The sequence below is a fragment of the Eublepharis macularius genome, chromosome 9 (assembly GCF_028583425.1).
Source record: "Eublepharis macularius isolate TG4126 chromosome 9, MPM_Emac_v1.0, whole genome shotgun sequence".
Lineage (NCBI taxonomy): Eukaryota > Metazoa > Chordata > Lepidosauria > Squamata > Eublepharidae > Eublepharis > Eublepharis macularius.
Genome location: NC_072798.1, coordinates 19,655,424 through 19,679,791, shown reverse-complemented (window position 1 = coordinate 19,679,791; position 24,368 = coordinate 19,655,424). Strand labels below are relative to the sequence as shown.

The following is a 24,368-nucleotide window of genomic DNA, read 5'->3' as shown; positions in this document are numbered from 1 at the left end:
GTTCTTTAGCTTAACTTGCTTTACTACTCGGGACGCCAACAGTGGTACCTGGAACACTTCCAGATTCCTGGGACAAGGGGGGCTTAAATGGGCACCAACTTGGGCAATGCCTCAGGAAAAGATTTGGAACAGCAGACTGTGTTAGGAGGACACAGTACCTGTGTATTAATCTTTATTAAACACAGAAAAAGAACAAGGGAAAATAGGAAACAAAGCGAGGTTGAAAGAGCAATTTAAAATACAGAATTTGGGGAATTACGAGCAACTAGGTGGCCTACAGAATCACCCAGCTATCTAGGAAATAAGCAACAACAAGCAAATTGGATGGCCCTAGGGTTGCCAGCTCCAGGTTGTGAAATTTCTGGAGATTTTAAGGACAGAGCTTGGAGACAGTGGGTTTTGGGGAAGGGAGGGAGCTCAGTAGGGTATGATGCCATAGAAACGCCCCTCTAAGGCAGCTGTTTTCTCCAGGAGAACATATCTCTGTCACCTGGAGATCAGTTGTAATTCCGGGAGATCTCCAGCCACCCCCTGGAGGATGGCAGCCCTAGATGATCCCCATTGGAAACTATGCCAGTTATGCCCAATGTGTCCTCTCTCATCAGGGTAGTACAAAGTTGAAAAACAAAGTTGGTGTTAACAAGAGTACAGTGTTCCTAAAGACAGGGGTGGCAAGCCTTGCCCATGTGTCCCATGTAACAGGGGTTAGCTTACCAGTGTAGACAGATTCATGCAAAGGGCTATTAGTGATGTAAGTAGACAAGGGTGTGAGTGTGTCTAGGGTAGGAATTATGACCTCTGTCCTCCTCTGCTCTATGACACTGAAGGGCACTAGCAGGTGTCTGCTGCCAGTCCCAGCTCTGGGCTTGCATTGCAGCTCAAAGCTGTTCAGGAGAACAGCAGAAAGACGAAACAGAACTTTTGCTGCCTAACTGCTGACCAAGAAGGGAAGCGAGAATCAGCCGCAACACTATGGTAAGGGGGAATATGGGAAACAGAAAGAGACTGAAGTGTTGGGGGTGTTTCTCAACCACTGGCTCTTTTTTGATACTTGAGTGATCATTATATCAGATTGAGTCATTTTCCCCACTTCCTTGGCTAGATTTTTTCCCTTTTTTTCTGACGCAGTCCGCCTATAGTGAAATTATTAAAGTGACTGGGCTGTTAACTTTTATTCCCCAAAGTAAAACCTGGGGAATTCTTCCTAATGTACCTGTCTTGAGATACTCAGGGGAAAGATGGGCATATAAAATAAGTTAAATAAACATTTTAAATATTTGTATATTGAAAGATGTACAACACCCCCACACCAATGTTTAGGTTTGGGGCCAGGGCAGGTACAATGTTGTATTTTATTCTCCTGCAGAGTGGTGCAGTGTACAATCCTGAAAAGAGTAATAGCTTTCTAAGCCCATTGACCTCAATAGAAGGGTGCGACTCTGTTCAGGACTGCACCATCCATAATTTGCTGGGTCATAGTCTAGAAGTTAGGCCGAATTTTAAGTTTTAGTCTTCCAGGTTAATTCCTTACCTGCAGACCTATATTCTGATTTTGAAACTTCACCCCTTTCCTCAGGCAAAGCCAGGCTTTGAACTAAGAAACATCTATTCTATACATTTTACCCAATTTCTGATGCAGTTGAGTGGCCACAGCACTTGAACCAAGTCAGCAAAACTGAAAATAGTAATTTCATGAAGGTGCTATGGATTGCTAGTTTCAGATTAAGATTTTCAAATCCATTAGAAAATAAACAGTCTAAGGTATCTTGAACAGAAGTCATGGCAATTCAAGTGGTTCTGAATCAGTTTACATTTGTAATCTAGACATGTCTTTAGTGTAATTTGTAAAAAAGGTGAAAATTTTAAAAAAGCATTACTTAATATTGATCAAATTATTTATTATTATTAGTGATAGTACTGTTACTCCCCTCAAGACTCATTTTAAGACTATTGTTAAATCATTATTTATATGTATATCAACTAACTAGGGAGGTTCTTGAGGTGATTTACACAGATTTAAAAAACAGTACAATAGAGCACAAAAATAAAATAAACAAATTAGGATTGCCATCTCCAAGCTGGGAAATTCCTGAAGATTTGGGGGTGAAGTCTGGAGGATGTTGTTTGAAGAGAGGAGGCTCAGCATGTATAATACCATAGAGTCCACCCTCCAAAGCAGCTACTTTGTCAAGGGAAACTTATCTCTGTAATCTGGAGATCAGATGGAATTCCAGGAGAACTTCAGCCTCACACCTGAAGGCTGGTGGTAACCGTAAAACAAATACAAAGCAATAAAGTCCTTCAGAAGAAAAATGAAACAGACGGTAGAATAAAAACAGCTTATAAATATGGCAGCTATAAGGCTGTCAACTACTGGTTGAGAATTCCTGGTGTTTTGAGGGTGGGTGGATGAAGCCCGGGGAGGGTGAGGTTTTAGAAGGGGTGTGAACTTAGAAGGGGCTGTAGCCATAGATTCCATCCTCCAAAGAAGCCATTTTCTGTAAGGGAACTGATCTCTGTCACCTGGAGATGTTGCAATTCCAGGATATCTCCATGTGCCACCAGGAGGCTGGCAACCCCAGCCAGCATCTGACACTAAAACTCAAAAGGAGGTTCCCTGGAAAATGGGTGCAGAGAGGTACCACCACAGAGAAGGCTCTATCTCTGGTAGCCACTCAACTGTCCACTGAAGTGGCACTCGAAACCAGCCTTCTGAGTAAGCTTGTAGCAATCAGATCCTCCAGATACACTGATCTCAGACTGCTTAGGGCTTCAGTGGTAAGAACCATGGCTCTGCCAAATACAAGCAAATCTAGATAATGCAGTTTAATCTGACAAGAGTTTAGCCAAGTTTCATTTCTGAAAACAAGAGTTACTGGTTGGGAGAGTGCATCCCTGTCTGGATTTGTGAATAGACTAGTTGCTCAAAGCCTTTCCTCAGAGGTGAGGAAAGGCTCTCAAAATCATTTTTTCATCTTTACTGCTTCTAATTAGCAACACAAGTACTGAAGATGAATTGTGGCTTTTTATTAATATATTCCTCTCTTAGCCGATTCTGCTACCCCAAAAGATCATATGAGAGAATCAAAACACAGACCTGATCTGTGGATGGCCCAGGTTAGCCTGATCTTGTCAGAACTTGGAAACGAAGCAGAGTCAGCCCTGATTAGTACCTGGATGGGAGACCATGAAGGAAGTCCAGAGTTCCTATGCAGAGGCAGGCAATGACAAACCACCTAGGAACATGTCTTGCCTCGGAAACCCTACAGGGTCACCATAAATTGGCTGCAAGTTTCACTGCAGATTTGCCTAGGGTTGCCAGCCTCCAGGTAGTGGCGGGAGATCTCCTGGAATTACAACTGGTCTCCGGGCCACAGGGATCAGTTCACCTGGAGAAAATGGCTACTTTTGGGTGTGGACTCTATGGAATTATGCCATGCCAAGGTCCTTTCCCTCCCCAAACCGCACTTTTTCCAGGTTTCACCCCCCAGATCTCCAGGAATTTCCCAGCTTGGAGCTGGCAACCCTAGATCTGCCAGTCATGGAGAAAAATTGCAGTGTTTTGGTATTCTCTTTTCTGTGAATACCACAGGTAACTTAAAGATGAATTTACTCAAATGTCGTCTTTGCTATGTAATGATTTAGCTATAACACCAGTGATATTCCAAAGGCATCCTTTTCTTGTGAATGGCTCAACCTGTGTTCAGCAGGCACAAGCCTTTAACAGTTGTCAAGTAACCCACTCAAGACAAGATATTAGCGCAATGTTTCTTAAATGATTCTCTTAAGAAAGGCTACAGCGTCTTCCCTCAGCTTCTTCTCTCGCTGCTGGCATCCTGTTTGCCTTGTACAATATTTCCTCAAGCCACCATTTGAGAACCATTGCATCAGGCACCGGCTAGCCTGGAGTCCCCTCTTCACACATTACGGAGTACACAGGTTGGATCCAGGTCCCTGTTCTGTGTTAAACAAACATGATCCCACATGAGCGGTGGGATCTGTTTCTGCACGTGTGGTTGCCAGTTCAGATCAGAACTACAGTATCTGTGGAGAAGGGGCCTCTGTTTAGCATAAAGAAAGTCTAGGGTTCAATCCCCAGCACCTCTACTTAAATGGGGCAGGCAGTAGACCCTGGAGAGCTGTTGCCAGTCAGCAAAGACAATGTTGACCTTGACAGATGAAGGATCTGGCTGCACATAAGGCAGCTTTGTGTGTTCATTAGGCTTTAAAAATAAAACTGGTATCATTCTAGTGGCTCAGTGCAAATGATGGAAAGCAACCTAAATTAGACCAAGGGGATTAAAAAAACCTACTGAAGTATAAATAATTGTACCTTATTATCTATTTTAAACTACCCTATGCCGTCCTGGGATCAGTCTACGTGCAACTGCTTCTGCTTGATGGATTTCTGTGTCAAGGACCTTGGCATGGCATAATTCCATATTGTCCACTCCCCAAAGTAGCCATTTTCTCCAGGTGAGCTGATCTCTATGGCCTGGAGATCAGTTGTAATTCCGGGGGATCTCCAGCCACTACCTGGAGGCTGGCAACCCTAGAGTAGACTGTCTTCAGGCCTGTTGACAATAAACTTGTGTCCCTCTCAGTAATTCCCCTGGCTCCTATTTATAAGAAGTTTTGCCAGGCAAGAGGAGGATTGGGGCCAAAATGGCCCAGCTTGGGCCTCTGATGGGTGGTGGATCACTCTCCCACTCAGCAGCAGCCCGATCCTGACTATTTTGGGCCCCTTTTCGGCCATTTTCAGCCCCTTCTTGCTATTTCGGCCCTAAATGGCCAGGATTGGGTCCAAAATGGCCAGGATAGGTGAAGTCAGGGGGCATGGCATATGCAAATCAGTTATGCTAATAATGACACCCTTCCAGTGCTGTCAAGGGGCGTGGCATATGCTACTGAGATCCTCCAGCTCTTTTTCTACGAAATGACCCATTTAAAACCATCTGCAAGCTTTTAAAAACTTTAATTTCGACTTGTACACTAAACAACTGTAATCGTTTGACTATTAATCTCCTGTGATTCATGAAGCTAAGCTGCTTTTATGGTTAGAAAAGATAGAAATAAATGTTTTTGGAGGGCCTGTACTCAGCCCTGCAACCAGAAAAGAGACTCTGGCCTTCTTGAGTTACACTGAGGTGAAGAAATACTGTTCAGCTGGGCCAGGTCCCAGTCAGAAATAAAAATAAACTCATTAGGCATACGGTCTCCTTTCCATGATCTATCACAGGGCATGACTGTTCTTTGCCCATCTCTGCATATTTTTGGAGGCAACCCCGGGAACACAAAGCGGATTTTTATTCAAGATTGAAAACTTTCACTTTATAATTATATCGACGATTGCATTTACAGCAAACTCTTTGGCTTGGTGGCTATCTGACTTGGACATTTTTAGCCTACAGAACCTCCAAGGAGCGAAGGGAAGCCTATGTTGCTCCTCCTCTATTTTATCCTCTCAACAACTCTGTGAGGTAGATTAGGTTGAGACGTGTGACTGGCCCAAGATCACCCAATGAGCTTCACAGCATTTTATGGGATTTGAAACTTGCTCTCCAAGATCCCGTTCTGACTCTATAACTGCCGCACTACACTAAATAATAATACTCAGCCGCTACTTTATTGGGAACACGAAAGCGTGTCTCCTAAACAAATACATTTGGAGGATATCATCAATTGTCATTGACAACTTGATAGCAACTGTGTATATAGTGAGAAAATAGTAATTAATAAGCTGTTATGCTAGGGAATATACAGTCCTTATTTGCTAATTGTTTTTAAGCTGTGTTCTGGGCAACCCCTGGTGTTTCTTAGTGAAAAGTTCAGTAATGATGCCAAGCTTGCTTCGTAACTTTTCTACCTTTACCAATCTTGGGTTTTTAATAGGGCGCACCATCAGAGCAGGGCAACAGTGGCTGCGTCCACATGGGGAAGAATCTCCATTTTGCTTTAATCATCACTGGGGGTGCAGAGTCATTCACACCAGTACAGAAACTTTGAAATGGGAGTTTTCTGCACACTTTTCTCCATCAGCCTCCTTTCCCTCTGCATTTTTCCTTACTACGCCACTAGAGGGCTTTTAAAACACTGGTAAAGGCTGTATCAGCCCTGACCTAGATAGCCCAGGAGTGCCTAAGCTCGTCAGAGTTTAGAAGCTAAGCAGGTTCAGCCTTGGTTTAGCAACTGGATGGGAGACCAACAAAGACTCGGGTTGCAGAGGTAGGCAATGGCAAAACCACCTGTTAGTCTCTTGCCATAAAAACCCCACTAGGGTGTGCAATAAGTCAACTATGACTCAAGGGCAGGATTTCATTTCAAATTGTATATCAGTCTAGCATTACAGAAAGTACTTTTTTTCCCAAAAAGCCCTCCAGTGATGCAATAGGAAAAACAGGAGCCTCTAGGTAATAATAGAAGAAAAATGGCATCAGTGTAGGTAGGACTTTTGAAAATATACACGTTGCTGTCCAGATGGCTTGAACTCTGTTTTTCTCAATAAGACTGTAGCAAAACAGGTTTCAGATTTCTTACTGATGATGCTCCTCCAAAGATGATGCGTGAGAAGAACGGCGGGATGGATGGACAAATGGACATGATAGCTGTTGTTTCTTCTGACTTTTCTCTGTTCTCCCATAGCGTGAATGCATTTCTGTTCATGTCGGACAAGCTGGAGTTCAGATTGGCAATGCATGCTGGGAGCTTTTCTGCTTGGAACATGGCATCCAGCCGGACGGTACCTTTCAGAACCATCCCAACCAGTTTAACAATGACGACTCTTTTACTACCTTCTTCAGTGAAACACGCGCAGGGAAACATGTGCCACGGGCTGTCATGGCGGACCTAGAACCTACAGTAGTAGGTCAGTGTGAACATTAGCAAATGCCAAGGAGACTGTTTGCATGCACATTGGTGGTGAGGATGGAAGTGCAGTAACCAGATGCGAAGGCAGACAAGGCGGCTGTACCTTTAATAATTATACAGAAGAGGGAGTTTTGAAAGGTGCCATGCAAGGGTAAGATAAGCCGTACCTGCCACAATCCCTGGTGGGAATGCTTGCCTGCCTCCCTCCTTCTTCTGTTAGATCTGTCAGTAGCGTTTGACACTGTTACAATATCATTTTATTATGACACCTGGGCCGAATCCACACATCTCAAGTTTTCTGCTTTTTCCCCACCCATTATTCATTTCTCAGAGGGCTGTTCACATACTCTTACCTCAATCCTGCCATTCTCTCGCATCTTTCACATTGCACCTCAGACGGATTTGTCATGCATTCGAATGCTTCTCTTGCGTGGTTCTCACCGTAGATGTGGACAAATAGAAGCGTTTCCCAAGGAGATTGCCCCCTTCAAACCACCCTACTTCCGTGTTTGCAGCCTTTCCGGAACACCATCCCTCTTTGCCGTGCAATTATCAAGCTTTTCCACTCTCTCTGCAGCATGCCTGCCTGCCCGTCCTTTCCCTTTTTTAAAAAAAATAAAAAAGAGGACTTTCCCAGCGCTGTTGCACAATCCCAGCCATAAATCTTAATCGGGGTGCTCCAAAATCCCTGCGGAGACATCAAGGGGTGGCGTCATTTCCATTTCCGTGTCATTTTAGGATGCCGAACGGTCGGAAATATCGGTGGCTGTTAAAATTAATTTTTTTAACTGTTGAAATTACCGTTATAGCAGAAATCCATCATTCTAACATTACATTCAAGCGTCAAACAATTAGTCTGCCCATTTGGAGAGTTTGGAGCACCCCCACACCCTCGATATCACTTCAAATTAGCCCGCCAGAATAATAGTCCAATGGATTTCAAAGAAGAAGGCACAGAATAACATTAACCAATCACAGGCATCATAGAGGTGTGGCCTCGCTATAGCAATTTAGCAAAAAAACGCTATAGCGGAAATCTGATGAAAAAATGAAAAAAAAATGAATGCGATGTCGTCATCGGCGACGTCGGATCTAAAACCGCCCCATATTGCGCAATTCTACCAGGGATGTGGATGAAGTATAGTGCGAGGCAGCGGCAGTAAGAGAAGGGATGTGAACACAGACTGGGACATTGCGGAATAGAATCCAGCGCGATTAATGCACATGAAAAGCGGAATGTAGGGAAGTGTGGATTTGGCCCTGGAGAATAATATGGGAGCGGAAAATAGACAAAGGGTTGGAAAACTGTTGGAAGTCAATAAAAGGGGGGGGAGGGAGGGGGTTAGAATTGGAATATTAGAATTTAAAGGAAATTGATTGTAATGGATATTAAATGTTTCTAATCCAATAAAATTTTTAAAAAGAGAATAATATGGGAGTAAAGGGGTGAGACAGACAGGACTGACTCCAGATCCTCCAATGGGAGTGGGTGGAATGCTGGGCCAATCACAGTCCATTGGAGGGAAAAGGTGGCTTTTGAGAGACAGAGAGACAGAAGTGTTTGAGATGCTGCTATATGACGCAACAGAAAGATATCTGGCTATAAATCTCTTTTCTTATTTTGAAACCTTCCCTGTTTAATCCCAGTATGGTTTTTAGTTTAAAATCCGTTCACTCCTATCTTCCTTCTTGTAAATAAACTTTATTTTTATTTTGTTTAACCCTGGCTGGCCTGAAGTTGTTAGCTGAGGTGAAATATCTGACACACACAAACACTCTGGTCACCTTAAATAGGCCTAGTCTAAATGGTGGCAGTATACATTGAGGGAAAGTAACCTCTTGAGTTCCCCAGTAGCCCTGGGCTGTAGCTGGGTGAGGGCAGGAAAATACGGGATGCCTGTCTGGCAGAGTCTCTGGGAGAGGAGAGAGGGGACTCGTTGAGGATTTGTGTCAGGGCTCCTTGTCTGCTATAGTGGAGGCTAGACAAGTGATGGTGTGTGGCAGTGGATTCCTGGCCTTTTTTTCTGCCCGAGTGGCAAGGAAGGTGAAAGGCTTGTGTGTGGGTGTGGAGGGGGGGTCAACCCATCTCCACCACAAGGAGGTTATCTCAAAAATGGTTTACACCCTTTTTGTTGGGCTAGCGACCAAAGGGTGTTGTGGGAAAAGCTTAATGTGCTTGGTGGGATGTCTTCTGTGGAGTCCCATTGGTTTTGATAATATCCCTGAAGCTGCTCAAAATATATGGAAGGACCATTAACTGAGATCGTCTGTAGTTTTGGGGTTTGGCATCATCAGTATGTGCATCACACCCAGTTCTGTATTTCATTAAGTAAACCTCCAGAAACTACCTGCTGGGCCAATGTCTGGACGCTGTGCTTAAGTACATGAGGCAGGATACGTAGAAGCTTAAACCAGACAAGGTGGAGGTGATGCTCTTTGGCAAAGCTGGGGATGTAGAAGCTTAAACCAGACAAGGTGGAGGTGATGCTCTTTGGCAAAGCTGGGGATGTAGAAGCTTAAACCAGACAAGGTGGAGGTGATGCTCTTTGGCAAAGCTGGGGATGTAGAAGCTTAAACCAGACAAGGTGGAGGTGATGCTCTTTGGCAAAGCTGGGGATGTAGAAGCTTAAACCAGACAAGGTGGAGGTGATGCTCTTTGGCAAAGCTGGGGAAGTTGCATTGCTGTTTTGAATAGGGCAAGTTCACTGAGTATCCTTTTGGACACCCCTGGGTTCATACATTTATAAATTCCCACATGTTAAACAGCTCTAGCCTTGCAGATGTGTGGGGAAGGTACTGCAAGAAGGAAGAACCAACCAGGACAAAGCAACAATGACTCTTTGGTAGTGTACTCCTACTCCGATTCTTCTATTCCCTGGCCTGTAGCTTGAACAAGGCAATGGCAAACCACCTCTGTGTGTCTCATTCTGAAAACCTTACAGGGTCACCATAAATAGGCTGCAACTTGATGGTACTTTACACACACAAAAAGTTTATTAGTGCATAGAAATGCTGCCAAGTCATATGTCTTCAACATGACTAAAAAGACATTTCCCCCAGCCAAACTTCCATCATGGTGCATTTTTGTTGCTAACAGATGAAGTGCGGGCAGGCACATACCGCCATCTTTTCCATCCGGAACAGCTGATTGCTGGCAAGGAAGATGCAGCTAATAATTATGCCCGGGGTCACTACACAATTGGCAAGGAGAGCATTGATATGGTCCTTGATCGCATTCGCAAACTGGTAAGTACAAATTATTTCATTAAAAGTGACACAGGCCCCTTTCACACTACTCACCTGCTCCCGGAAAGTTACAAAATATCGTGCAAAAAACGCGGAAGATAGCGTCTTCTCATGAGAGTTTTGCGCGACATCATGCAAAACTCTCGCAAGAAGACGCTATCTTCCGCATTTTTTGTGCAATATTTTACAATGTTCTGGGAGCAGGTAAGTAGTGTGAAAAGGGCCACAGACAGCAGGAAAAGACAGGAGCCTGGACTGCCAGAAATTTTCATTCCATTCACACCTGTTCAGGCCATGATGGGTTTGAGGTATACCATGTAATTGTTTAAGCCAGCATTTTTCTAACTTTCTGCCTTAGTGGGAACTGTTTCCATATCATCTTGTCTGCCAAGGGATGCTTCCATTCCCACCAGAGACCCTTTGTTATACAGAATATCCTGGAACATATTCCAGACTGGGAATTTTTGCTTTTCGCCGCCATTTTTTAATTTTGGTAAGATTAGCCTGATGAAGGGTTCTAAAGCATTTGAAAGCTTCTACAATGTTTTGTGTCATTTGGGTTGGCCTCAGTAAAAGGTATTACATGATTTTGTTTCTTTTTCTGGATATTCTAGATCAGCCATTCCATTCATATGGACCACTGGCTGGCCCCATTGATCCTAGAGTTAGACTGAAGGGGGATGATATTTGGAAATATTTCTACCCATTCGGCAACTGAGTGGGATGCAGATGAAAATAATTATTTGCTGTCCTACCTTGCTCCCAGACACCCATACAAAATGGGGACAACACGTTGCCTTTTCCCCCCTACACAGTGTTGTGATGTCAACCTGGGGGCTATGTGATCCCTGATTGGTTGGATCAGAAGAGAGGGTTTAAAAGAAAAAAATGATGCTACTGAAACCACACCCAAAAAGAACTTAAAAATGGCATTGAAAGGGTGGTAAAAAATAAAAGTTGGAGTTTTAACTAATTAAACAGACTTGGCTAGAATTGACAAAATGATCTCTGAATATGGCAGAAGTGAGAATGAAGTCAAAGGAGTCCTTGAAATCTGAACAGATTACATATAGTTGTGGTTTTCTTTTCAGACTGACTCTTGCTGTGGCCTACAAGGATTCCTGATTTTCCACAGTTTTGGTGGTGGCACAGGTTCTGGCTTTACCTCCTTGCTGATGGAACGCCTGTCCGTAGATTACGGCAAGAAGTCCAAGCTGGAGTTTGCCATCTATCCAGCCCCCCAAGTTTCTACTGCAGTGGTGGAGCCCTACAACTCGATCCTGACGACTCACACCACTCTAGAGCATTCCGACTGTGCCTTCATGGTGGACAACGAGGCCATCTACGACATCTGCCGTCGCAATCTGGATATTGAGCGCCCCACCTACACCAACCTCAACCGTCTCATCAGCCAGATTGTCTCCTCCATCACTGCTTCCCTGCGCTTCGATGGTGCCCTCAATGTGGACCTGACCGAGTTCCAGACCAACCTGGTGCCCTACCCGCGCATCCACTTCCCATTGGTGACCTACGCACCCATCATCTCCTCTGAGAGGGCCTACCATGAGCAGCTGTCTGTGGCAGAAATCACCAGCTCTTGCTTTGAGCCCAACAACCAGATGGTGAAATGTGACCCCCGCCATGGGAAGTACATGGCCTGCTGCATGCTATACCGTGGTGATGTTGTGCCCAAAGATGTCAATGTGGCCATCGCTTCTATCAAGACCAAGAGGACAATCCAATTTGTTGATTGGTGCCCAACTGGATTCAAGGTGAGGAGGGATGTTTGCTTTCCTTTATAGGGTTGTTGTGAGGAGAAAATGGAGAAGAATGGTTTAAGTTGTTTTGGGTCCCCATTGTGGAATATAAGGGAGAATAAAAATTAAGTAAATAAAACATATAGGTGAAGATGCGGGGCAGATAAAAGGTAGGTCAATTGGCAAGTGGGAAAGAGAGAAGTAAGCAAGGAAAGGTAACGATATTAGAGTTGACAGGGGGAGAGAAAAGGAAATAGTGTAGGCTGAGGAGAATACAGGAGAAAGTGAAGAGCCCCTCCACAAGTCCTTGTAGGTTCCCCACTGCACAACTGGACCCAGTCCAGCAGCCAGCAGAGCACAACTGGGCCTGGAGTGGCAGCCAGCACCATGCAACTGGGCCAGTTTTCCAGGGCAGAGGCTGCCAGGGAAATGGAAGGAAAGAATGCTGAAGGGGGTGGGGTGGAGATAGATTGCCTGGTGGGCTAGAAGGAGAGAAGCAACCAGGAAAAGGATTAGAGGCTATGGGGATTTTCAAGGAAGGGAAAGAGGAAAATGAGATGCCCCCAGTAAGTCCTTGCTGGTCCCTCTCATTTGGTCTAAAAAAAGAAGTGCTTAGGACCGAAGATAAAGGACAAGGTTTCAAGGCTAATGTGTGCAATTCCCAAGATGGCATGGAAGATACTGACCTACAGCAGCATATGCCACAGATGTATTTCCTGCTGCCCGTTTGCTTCCCTGCCACTCCACAACTGAGTCCTCATGCATCAGACCTCTGCTGAATGGTTCCTCCTACATTCTCACATCTTCCCAGCACTACTCAGTCTTTGCACCTTCACCAACCATTTCCAAGAAAAGTTATAAAAGTCTGGCTTCTGTTGTGGCAGACAGGCTGTTCCCACCCCTTCATCTCTTAAGAATTGGTGCTCTGTAAGTTGAATCCTTAAAGGAGCATCTCTATTGAATGTACAGAAGTGGAGGGAGGGTAAGGGTTGCCAACAGGCCTGAAGAACAATGTCTCTTTAATAGAGACTTAATATGTGGAAATGGGAAGGTAAATTTTTTTATGGCATGGAGATACATAATATCACTTAGCAAGTAACATCACATTACGCTTCTATTAAAAGGACAGGACATTTTCTTCCAGGGTTGCTGGCAACTCTAGGTGGTGGTGGTGGTGTGTGTGTGTGTGTGGGGGGGGTCAACCAATAAAAAGAAGCAGGGGAACCCTATAGACTGGGTGGGGGGCAGAGCAGCTCCCCTCCACCATTCTGCATTAATGCACAACATACGATAGTGCAGAAAATGTTGCTGTAAATTAAGTGTTGAACTTTTGATCTTGTTTTAATTCTGTGGCAGAGAATTAGTCAAGAAGGGGAGGGAAAATCAATCAGTCAGTAATTGAATGCAAGCAGGGGAGCTTTGGGACTAGCAACAAGGTTAGTAAATCCTTCAAAGTAACGAGTTGGAAAAGCTTGAACTCTGCAGATGTTTGCTGCTTAGGGAACTTTTTCTCTTTTTTGACCTATACTAGAGTAGGAGATATTTGGAGGAAGCCACCTCTCCTCCAACAGTGTTATCTTGTGCAGCCTGACATGCAGGTTTTTAAAGAGTTGGGTTCAGCTTCCCTAGACCCAATTTGGGTTCCCCTTTGGGGAATGGTTGATAAAAAATAAAGGAGAGCCCAAATGGCCTCAGGATGCTGCCATGGGGGAAAGAAGAACTCCTGCCTTCCTCCAGCCCAAGCTGTTTTCCATGTCGAAATAACACAGGGGGAGGTTTGTTTCCCTGTTTTAACTAGGGGTTCCCCGCTGTGTGGCTGCAGGGAGCCCAACTCTTTTGAAAACTTGCATGTCTAGCTTGACCCTCAGTTGTGTTCAGTGGATTTTCTTCCACTCCAAGAAACATGCAAGAATCTGTACAGGAAATATATTGGCTCCTGCTTTTTTATTACTATTCAAAAGAGAGGTTGATCCTAATAGCACCACTAAGTTCAGTGGGATTACTTATATCCAGATAAGCGTGAGTATAACTTGCAGGCTTGGAGAGAAAATCCAGAATGATTTAGTTTAAAAATCTAATTCAAAAGATGACAATTCTTGGAGCAAGGACAGTGACTATAGTAAGTAAAAAGGCCAATGTCCTGGATCTTTCAGCTGTCCTCTGCTGCTTATGAAACCTTTCATTCATCTGTTCTTTGCGCTCTTCCTGTTATTTGTTCAATCTCTCCCTCCCCTCCTCTGCATTTCCAGGTTGGCATCAACTACCAGCCTCCCACCGCAGTCCCTGGGGGTGACCTGGCCCAAGTGCAGAGAGCCGTTTGTATGCTCAGCAATACCACAGCCATTGCTGAGGCCTGGGCACGGCTGGACCACAAGTTTGACCTGATGTATGCCAAGCGTGCTTTTGTCCACTGGTATGTTGGCGAAGGCATGGAGGAAGGTGAGTTTGCGGAGGCCCGAGAAGATTTAGCTGCACTGGAGAAGGACTATGAGGAAGTCGGAATGGACTCCGTTGAAGAGGAAAACGATGGGGAAGAATTTTAAAATACAGTTTGTCCTTGGCTGAGCCTGAAGGCATCTTGGTAGCTCTTCACTGCACTGGGGTGTAACTCACCAGTTTCTCTGCTGTGCAGCTTCCATTCGTTCCACGGAGCTCCCACACAAGGCCCCTTGAAAGGAATGGCAGGTGCACAGTAGGAACATTGGGGGAGCGACACCCTGGCTCCACTCTTGCAGTAGGACGGTCGGTGTGAGAAGCAATTTTAACTACTTCCTGTCTTATAGTTTCAGGTGGGTAGCCAGGTTGGTCTACAACAGAACAATATTCGAGTCCAGGTAGCACTTTAAAGACCAACCAGGTTTCCAGGGAATAAGCTTTCAAGAGTCAAGCTGCCTTTATCAGATATCTGACATCAGGTATCTGATGAAAGAATTTGACTTTCGAAAGCTTATACCCTGGAAATCTTGTTGGTCTTTAAGGTGCTCCTGGACTTGAATCTTCCTCTTCCTGTCTTATATATCACTAAGACATGAGTCCTCCCCACACTCAGTAGTCCAAGGGAAAGCATAGCAGGCAACACAAGAGAGGTAAAGCAACCTCCAACTACGCACGCCAAACCAAGGCAAGCCAAGCTATTTTGCTTCTGCCCAAGGCAAGCCCCCAATGCGTTGGCAGAGTCCTGGGGGCCCAGCTTGCTCCCAACATGTCTGGCTTAGGGCAAGCATAACCCATTGCCCTCCTTTTGTCTTCCAGCACACATCACCATCATCACAGGTAGGAAGTATGGGTTTTCTGGCACTTGGGCCAACAAGGTTGCTTACTCCCACAACTGAACCAGGATGCTCTATGGCTTAGTAGCCCAGCCTGTCAGCACAAAAGCAGGACTGTACGGAGATTCTGGAAGGGATTTATAGTCCATATTATCCCTATGTTCTAGCAATGGTCCTTAGTAATAATGACAGTCCCTAGTAAAACATTCTTACCATTTGGAACTTGGGGGAGTTGTTGAGGATGCCTTGTAATGTGCACCAGAGTTCTTCAGGGTTCAAGCTCTTTCCCCAAGACTCTGTGTGACTAGCGAGTGGAGGCATCTCAGCTCTAGTACAGATGACTGCTTGCGTGGGCCTAAAAAGCCAACACCTGCTTCCTTTGTATCCCTCTGTCACCGTCCCGCCAGAAAGACAACGTTGTTGAATATGTCTGATGGGCAGCTATTCTGCAAGTACAACTTGACTTGGTATACGATTAAATATTCTCAGTTTTAAAAAAAATATATGACGTTTATTAATACACGCTGCTTCAAAAACCACTACAGGGCAAGTGACTGCACAGACAACATAGGTGGAGAAGAACCTTCCACACTGTTGACAGGCAGGGCTTGGGCACACACGCTCAGGTGATATTTGGTGTCAGGGCAGAAGTATAACAGTCCAAAAGGGCATTCTTATTTTTAACTGCAAAATGTCAGAAGCTTCGACGGGAACAGCAACGGTCCATTGCAATGGTCTTCCACCATCTGAGATCCAGGAACCACTGAGCACTTGACAGGAAGTTTTGTGACATCACATTCATGCGACAGGAAGAGTGGGAGCAGAGTTAAGATTTCAGCGGTGTGAAGGCTAGGAGGATGGACAGCAGAGCAAGAGAACTAGGAGGGGGACACAAGCTGCACCCCAGGAGATGTGCTTTCCTGTGGAATTAATTCCCTCCAATACTGCGCAAACTTGCCTCGTTGTTCTACTGCTCATCTCAGCATAGCACCCTTGTTCTCTATGCATGCACACTAACAACAGGCCTTCCAAAATACAAGTGTATGTGTTGGGGGGGGGAATGGACGCGCTATAGTTATCTTGCAACCCAGCTGGTCTGAGGTATTGCTCAGGATCTGTCTGTCCTGTTGTACAATCAAGCCAGCTTTGTGCTGCTCTCTGGCTTCAAAGGCTAGAGGCTATACCTCAGCAAGCTCCATATTATTACCTTCTCCCTATTTCCCCAAGCAGTGAAATGTTCTATGGGTAGCGCAACCTGGCTTGGTTCCATTTGGATGGGAGAACACTCAGCGGGGGCGGGGGGGAATCAGTGCTGTTTTCCAACAGGAAAATGGTAGAATAGGAAGGGGTTAAATGTCCCCCCTCCTCATCTTCAAAAAGAGCTGCAGCACCCACAATGGAAAACAAACAACATAAGCTTTAAAAATGATCCCAGAACCACGCTGTACAGAAATGGAAGGTGTGGCACTTTGCCATTAAGGTTGCCAACTGGCTAGTGAAAACTTGCTCTTGTAACTTTAACAGCAGCTGGATAAGCAGGCATCAGTATGTGAAGCTTTCCACAGCATGGAGTCCTCAGCAAAGATAGCCAGCTTGACAAGTTTTTTTCCACACACATGAGGACTAGAGCTACAAACAGACATGGGGAGAAATGGTCTGTCCCTTTAACAGAAGATTAAATCCAAGGGTCCTCAATGAGGCACCCTTGGGCATCCTGGTGCCCACCAAAGGGTTTCTAGAAAGTGGGTGGGGCCACATGCTGCTCTTTCCCAGCAGGGCTTCTGATAGGCTTGGAGATCTGTGTGGGTTAAAATAACACTGCAGCAGTAGCTGCCACCATGTTAGCTTTATTCTCTCTCCCGTTTCCCAGCACATTTTTAAAATGCCTCCTCTTCTCCTCTGCACTTGGGCTTCCTCTGAATGTGTGGCTCCACTTCCCACAGCAGTCATTTTGTGGTTAGGTCCACCTTCTGTGGCAGACAATTAGTGGTTGTGCCTACTGCTCATTTCAGAATTCCAAAGGTGCCTGCAGGCACAAAAAGGTTGGGAACCCCTGATTAATATGTGGAAATTGGCAGTGGGAAATCCCCCCCCCCCCCCCGCATGGGGGTAAATAACCGCACCTGGAAAATAACAACCCATTAAGCCTCTTTTAACGGGCCACGACACTTTTTCTCCAGGCTGCAGGCAACCCTACCTTTCTACCTTAGATTTGTCACTCATTGCAGGTGTTGTCTATTCTAGCAAAACCTGATAGTCTAATGAGGATCCACTCACTGCATCTAAAGAAGCTGGTGGAGTCCACAAAAGCTTACATTGGAATAAATGTTGAATTACACATGAAGCTGTGTCCGAAGTCAGACTTTGGATCTAGCAAGGTCTGCACCATCTGCTCTTACAGGCTACAAATGTCCAAAGTCTCAGGTGGAGATTTCCCACCTGCTACCTGTATCTCTGAATTATAGATGCTGCAGATTGAACCTGGGAACTTCTGCATGCTGTGCCCTCTCCCCAATTTTGCTAGTTTTTAAGATTCCACGGGGCCCGTTTATTTTTTGCTGCAGCAGCCCAATACAACTACCCCTCAAGAAATACTAGTTTAATTACAGTTCCTGCAGATTTTCTTTGGACCAACCTGTGCATCTATGTATACTGTGACTGAAATAGCTACATGAAAGTAACCCCACCTCAAAATGCAGAGCCAAAACAGCTCTCATTTTACACCACATCCCAGTGCTGAAACGAAACTTATGACAAGTCAACTAATGCACATGCTAAAGAGTTTTTTAATAGCTTGCCTGCTACCTGGCAATGTAACCTAGGGGGGACCCCCCCTCCCCAGCAAACACCCTGTTTGTTCCTTTGCATTATGCAGAGGCCTCTTTGCAGAAATCAGCTAGAGAAACTCATCAGAGCATGCAGCCAGACATTTATTTTAAAGACTTATTCTTTCATCAAAGAGTCTTCAAGGCTGGTGATAAAAAGCTGCTCAGCTGATAGTCTGTCCTGGGGCAGCAGCAGGAGTGACTCTCCCTAGCATTGCCAACTGCATGGAGAAAAAAAATGCCGTCCCTTTAATAGAGGTTTAATAGGCTGTTATTTACCAGGTGATGTGACTTACTTCTATGCCATTACTTACCTCCATGCTAGCTGTACATTTCCTATATTTTAAGCCTCTGTTAAAGCCACATTACAGTTTTCTCCCAGGACTGTTGACTAGGGATGTGCATTTCGGCTTTCCGAATGCCGAAAGAAAGCCGAAAGAAATGTCTTTCGGCTTTTTTCGGGTTATCCGAAATGTTTCGGGGAAAGCCGAAACGTTTCGGGTTATCAGAAACAAAATAACCCGAAACGTTTCGGGTTTTTCGGGTTGTTTCGGCTTTTTTCAATGGGAAAATGCCTCCGTCTTCCCGGACGCCTGGGGGAGGCATTTTCCCACCGAATCATCCCAAAATTGGTGAGGACCTTCCACTAACCCCTCTCTAACAAGCCCCCAAGTTTCAGACCGATTGGACTTTGGGGGGCCATGTTATGGCCCCCCAAACCAGGTCCCCCTATCCTAGCCTAAGTAAGGGAAAAGTGAGCGCCTTTTTAGCTTGCTGCTGCTAATCTTCTTCATTATTTCCTATGGGAAAAAATGAAGAGGCACGCTTCCTTTGCCAGGGGTGGCCCTTCTGGGGCCCTTCTCCCACCTCTACTCCCACCCCCCACCAAGGCTCAGCCTGCTCCCACTTGGGGGGGCCATTTCATGGCCTCCCCAAGTAGGTGCTCTTTTCTCCACCAATTCCACCTGGGGGAGGCTTGTCTTGCCAGGGGTGGCATTTTGCATGCAAAATGCCCCCCAACCCTCTGGGGCCCTTCTCCCACCTTTCCTCCCACCCCCCACCAAGGCTCAGCCTTCTCCCACTTGGGGGGGCCATTTCATGGCCTCCCCAAGTAGGTGCTCTCAGCCCCCAAAGTCCACCCCTTAAAGCCCCACACAAACCCAATTCCCCCCCCAGCTGCCACACACAGGCCCAAATCCCAACATTAGCCCCTCACAGACCCAAATCCACACCCAGCAGCCCCACACCCACCATAACCCCAGGAACAGGCTGGCAAAGGCCAGCCCTCTCTCTTTGTTCCCTATGCTGGGAACTTCTAAACTCTCTTTCCCTGGGCAATTCTGCACAGCCCAGGGGTGCCACAATGGTGGGCACACTTCTGAGTGCCAGCTGGTCCCTGTGAAAGAGCACCTAAACCACAGACACCCTCCCTCAAATTCCCCCACCACCTACAGAGATGGCTGGCCAGCCAGCCCCATTGTTCCCTATGATGGGAACCAACTGCACAACAAAGAATAAAACACGAACAACACAAAATAAAGTTTTTTTAAAATTATTTTCTCCCTTTCAAAGTACAAGTAGGCAAAGCATTATGACACATTACACCAGCAGTCCCCCACACAGAAAAATAACACAACTCACTTAACATCAGAGAATCACAAAAACACAATTCATGTCAAAAACACTTTATTTCTTGAACAGCTTTAGGTTACACAGCAGGGGGCACACCAAAGGGCATTCCAGCATTCCACCTCACAAAAATAACACAACTCACTTAACATCAGAGAATCACAAAAGTGCAATTCCTGTCAAAAACACTTTATTTCTTGAACAGCTTTAGGTTACACAGCAGGGGGGCACACCAAAGGGCATGGCAGCAGTATCTTACACAAAAATAACACAACTCACTTAACATCAGAGAATCACAAAAGCACAATTCCTGTCAAAAACACTTTATTTCTTGAACAGCTTTAGGTTACACAGCAGGGGGGAACACCAAAGGGCATGGCAGCAGCATCTTACACAAAAATAACACAACTCACTTCACATTAAAGAATCACCCCCAAAAATTGCTGTCAAAAGCACTTTATTTCTTTAACTGCTTTAGGTTACACAGTAGGAAGGCACAACAGCGCATGAAAGCAGTGTACTACACAAAAATAACACAACTCACTTCACATCAGAGAATCACCCAAACACAATTGCTGTCAAAAACGGTGAAGTGGGTTGTATTATTTTGTGTAGTACATTGCTATCATGCCCTGTTGTGCCCTCCTACTGTGTAACCTAAAGCTGTTCAAGAAATAAAAGTGTTTTTGACAGGAATTGTGCTTTTGTGATTCTCTGATGTTAAGTGAGTTATGTTATTTTTCTGTGTGGGGGACTGCTGGTGTAATGTGTCATAATGCTTTGCCTTCTTGTACTTTGAAAGGGAGAAAATAATTTTTTAAAAACTTTATTTTGTGTTGTTCGTGTTTTATTCTTTCTTGTGCAGTTGGTTCCCATCATAGGGAACAAAGGGAGAGGGCTGGCCTTTGCCAGCCTGTTCCTGGGGTTATGGGTGTGGGGCTGCTGGGGGTGGATTTGGGTCTGTGAGGGGCTAATGTTGGGATTTGGGCCTGTGTGTGGCAGCTGGGGGGGAATTGGGTTTGTGTGGGGCTGTAAGGGGTGGACTTTGGGGGCTGAGAGCACCTACTTGGGGAGGCCATGAAATGGCCCCTCCAAGTGGGAGCAGGCTGAGCCTTGGTGGGGGGTGGGAGGAAGGGTGGGAGAAGGGCCCCAGAGGGTTGGGGGGCATTTTGCATGCAAAATGCCACCCCTGGCAAAGGAAGCCTGCCTCTTCATTTTTTCCCATAGGAAATAATGAAGAAGATTAGCAGCAGCAAGCTAAAAAGACGCTCACTTTTCCCTTACTTAGGCGAGGATAGGGGGACCTGGTTTGAGGGGCCATAACATGGCCCCCCCAAAGTCCAATTGGTCTGAAACTTGGGGGGTTGTTAGAGAGGGGTTAGTGGAAGGTCCTCACCAATTTTGGGATGATTCGGTGGGAAAATGCCTCCCCCAGGCATCCGGGAAAACGGAGGCATTTTCCCATTGAAAAAAGCCGAAAGCCGAAACAAAGCCGAAAGCCGAAAGCCAAAACGGCCAGCCGTTTCGGCTTTCGGCATTATCCGAAATAGATTCTTGTTTCAGGTAAAGCCGAAACAAGAAAGCCGAAAAAGTTTGGCTTGCACACCCCTACTGTTGACAACTCTGTTTAGGAGACAGTTATATAAGGACTGGTTCAAAAATTTAAAAATCCAATCCAGATTTTTAGCAGCGATGGTATCAACCTCTTTGTTACACAAGAGCTAAAAGAGCAAGATTTGAGTCCAGTAGCGCCTTAAAGACCAATGAGATTTCCCAGGGTATAAACTTTAAAGTACCTGGACCTGCCCAGGCAAGCCCAATCTCATCAGATCTTGGAAGATTAAGCAGTGTTGGCCTTAGTTAGTAATTGGATGGGAGGGAGACCTCCAAAGAAGAGACCTCCAAAGAAGACCACAGTCGCTATCCAGAGGCAGGCAATGGTAAACCTCTGTTCATCTCTCACCTTGAAAACCCCAGTCCGTAAGTCAGCTACAACTTGATGGCACTCTACCTCCAAGCTTTAAAACAACATGTTAAAGAAGGTGAAAGGCAGAAACCCCTCAAAAGTGGTTGTACAGCCCAATTAGGGTCACCAACAACCTGGAGAAAAAAATATCCCACTCTTTAATAAAGGTTTAATGGAATGTTATTTCCTGGTTGATGTTATTTACCTTCAGACCAATGGGTGACTTTGGCTGTCATTATTAAGACATTATTAAAGGGATAGGATATTTTTCTTTGGGCTTGTTGTCAACCACAAGTCCAATTTTTATGCACATTTACTTGGAAGCAAAGTCCTACTAGGCTCAACAGGAGTTATCAAGGGAGTGTGCATATGATTGCAGCTAGAGTTAAACTGCTGGTCTTATGTCCTAAACTGCTACTTGGGCAGTGTATGTAAGTAGGTGATACTGCTTGTCCCCATGCTCTGAAAAGTTTCACTTGCTGATTTATCCAGTTCAAATAGCTGAAAAGGCACAGGAACAGGACAAGCCATGTTTTCCGATCAGTTGGCAGTCCTAGTGCATGTCCATTGCTTTTCGCATCAGTTTCTCCCGTGGACTGGCATCCCCTTTAGCTGTTAATGATGAAAGGTAAATGAAGCTTCCATGATCAGAGGCACTATAACTCTGCACACTAGAACCTGATGGTGAGGCAGCCAACATGCCCTGCATCCTAGAAACATCGATATGAGGGTAAATCATACAGATATCATGAAGGCAAGAGAAGGAGATGCTTAAATGAGTGGAGAGAAAAATGCCCCATGAATAAAGGAGAAAAATAGAGACAAAATGCCCCATGAGTAAGCATGATGCCGCCTGGATGTTTCCATTGAAATTGAGGGCGGGGGGCTTCCTGCATATGAGTAGGGAGATTCCAGAATAGAAGCAACCATTTTAATGCAAACTTTTATCTTCTCATAGAAAGGTACAGACTGAATTTCTTACATTTCCTGAACCATTAAAAATCATATCATCATAAAACTTAAAATACTATATTCAAAGTCTCATTCAACTCCATGGGTGCTAGTGAATTCTTCTGGGAGAAGAATGGATTTGATAATAGTTCTCTTCTGCTTTTCGAGACCTTAAACATAACTTCTTCAATCTAGAGGAGTGCTTTGAATTTTATTATCTTTCTGGTCAACAGTGGGATTTAGATGCAAAACAGCCCAAGGGCCACTTGAGGTTTCTTTTCTCTCCCCTCCCTTGTACAGCTTTTTCAAACTTTCATTTCCACTGATTCCATGAGAATCCTCAGCAGCAAGGAAACAGTAGGTGGGGCTGTCTTATGTCAGTTTCATATCATAAACCGTCCCCTTTATGAAGACCATTAGATTAGAGGACCAATTTATCCTTGTGTGGGATCAAATTTTTACATAGAGTCCACTAACATTTGCACACGATAAACTCCGTCACCATAAGCAAGATCCAGATACGGCAGAAAACAAGATCACAGCAATATCCAGGATGCAAGAAGATTGTCCCTGTGTAGCTCTCCTGGTTCTCCACACTGGAGCATCCATATGGCATTGCCCCCCCTCATTTGGAAACATCATTAAAACTCAGAATGCGGACAATTGGGGGGTGATGGAATGTGGATGCTTTATCTTGGAGATAAAAAATGGAGCAAAATCTCCACGTGGAACCAATGGCGTGATGCTAATGAACCCAGCAAACTTGCAGAGATTGTAGGATGATCCTAGACAGAGTTGCAGAGTAAGTCCCGCTTTGAAAAACTATTTACTGGTCTCCCTCAACCTTAATCCTAAACACGTCTGGAAGCAAGGCTTCCCACTGGATATGTGTGCACGGGATCATAGCATTTTGAATACAAAGACTACAGCAGGTTGTAAAATAAGCAGAAGGCTTGCCAATTGCCCAAAAATCTGGTTTAGCCTGCTCCCGTGCTCCTATCAGCCACTTCCACTGCAGAAATCAAGAGATAAAAGCTTTTTACAATATGGTAATAAAGATTATCACCTAGCAACTCCAGTACCCGGATTTTAAAAAATGTAATTACTCTATTTACTTTGCATCTGACGAAGAGAACTGTGATTCTCGAAAGCTTATGCTACATTAAAGTTGGTTAGTCTTAAAGGTGCTACTGGACTCTTTTTGATTTTGCTACTACAGACTAACACGACTAACTCCTCTGGATCTATTTACTTTGTCTACCTGTCTTGCTGTCCTGGAACCTATGCATCAACTAAGACTGAACGTTTCTTCTTTAAAGCCAGTATAGAGAATCTCTGAGCCTGTAGAAAGTTCCCTTTTATTATCTTAACACGTTGTGGGTTGGGCTTCTCACCTTTCTCCGGGAGAGACAAAACCCACCTGTGCTGTGAATGAGTTTGGGTTATGCATGCCTGCGTTCTTCCTCTCAGGCTTCTCGTGTGGATTTTCTACCTTTCATGCAACGTTCAAAGGGAACTTCAGGCTATGGACGGTCACAAAGGGATTCGATGGAATTCTGTGCGTGTTCAGAGACCCTCTTCTCTTCCAGCAGTTTACATTAGAAAGAGGGAGGGGGAGGAATATTTGCATGAAAGTAAGCGCGGTTGTTGAACTCAGCGGGTGCCCTCCTCTTAAATTAAACGCACCCAAGCAAATCTAAGCTGGGGATGCAGTAAGTGCGTGCTCCAAGTAGACCCATACCTATCGAGGGGAGAAGGCCACCTTCTCTCTCTCTCCTGGTCCTCCCCGGTTAAGAGTCGCGCAAACGGGCTGGATATTGGAAAACCTCCGGCGTCTCAGAAGCTGGCGCTGCGGCTC

The 24,368-nt window shown here is 45.1% G+C and overlaps 1 protein-coding gene across 1 annotated transcript; it reads left to right on the top strand.

The window, feature by feature from the left end:
• Positions 1–871: 871 nt before the first annotated feature.
• LOC129335703 (tubulin alpha-8 chain) lies at positions 872–15,633 on the top strand. The gene is made up of 5 exons (XM_054988488.1): positions 872–975; positions 6,643–6,865; positions 9,965–10,113; positions 11,205–11,885; positions 14,120–15,633. The coding sequence occupies exons 1-5, from the start codon at positions 973–975 to the stop codon at positions 14,411–14,413; spliced, it is 1,350 nt and encodes a 449-aa protein (XP_054844463.1). The 5' UTR covers positions 872–972; the 3' UTR covers positions 14,414–15,633.
• The last annotated feature ends 8,735 nt before the right edge of the window (positions 15,634–24,368 follow it).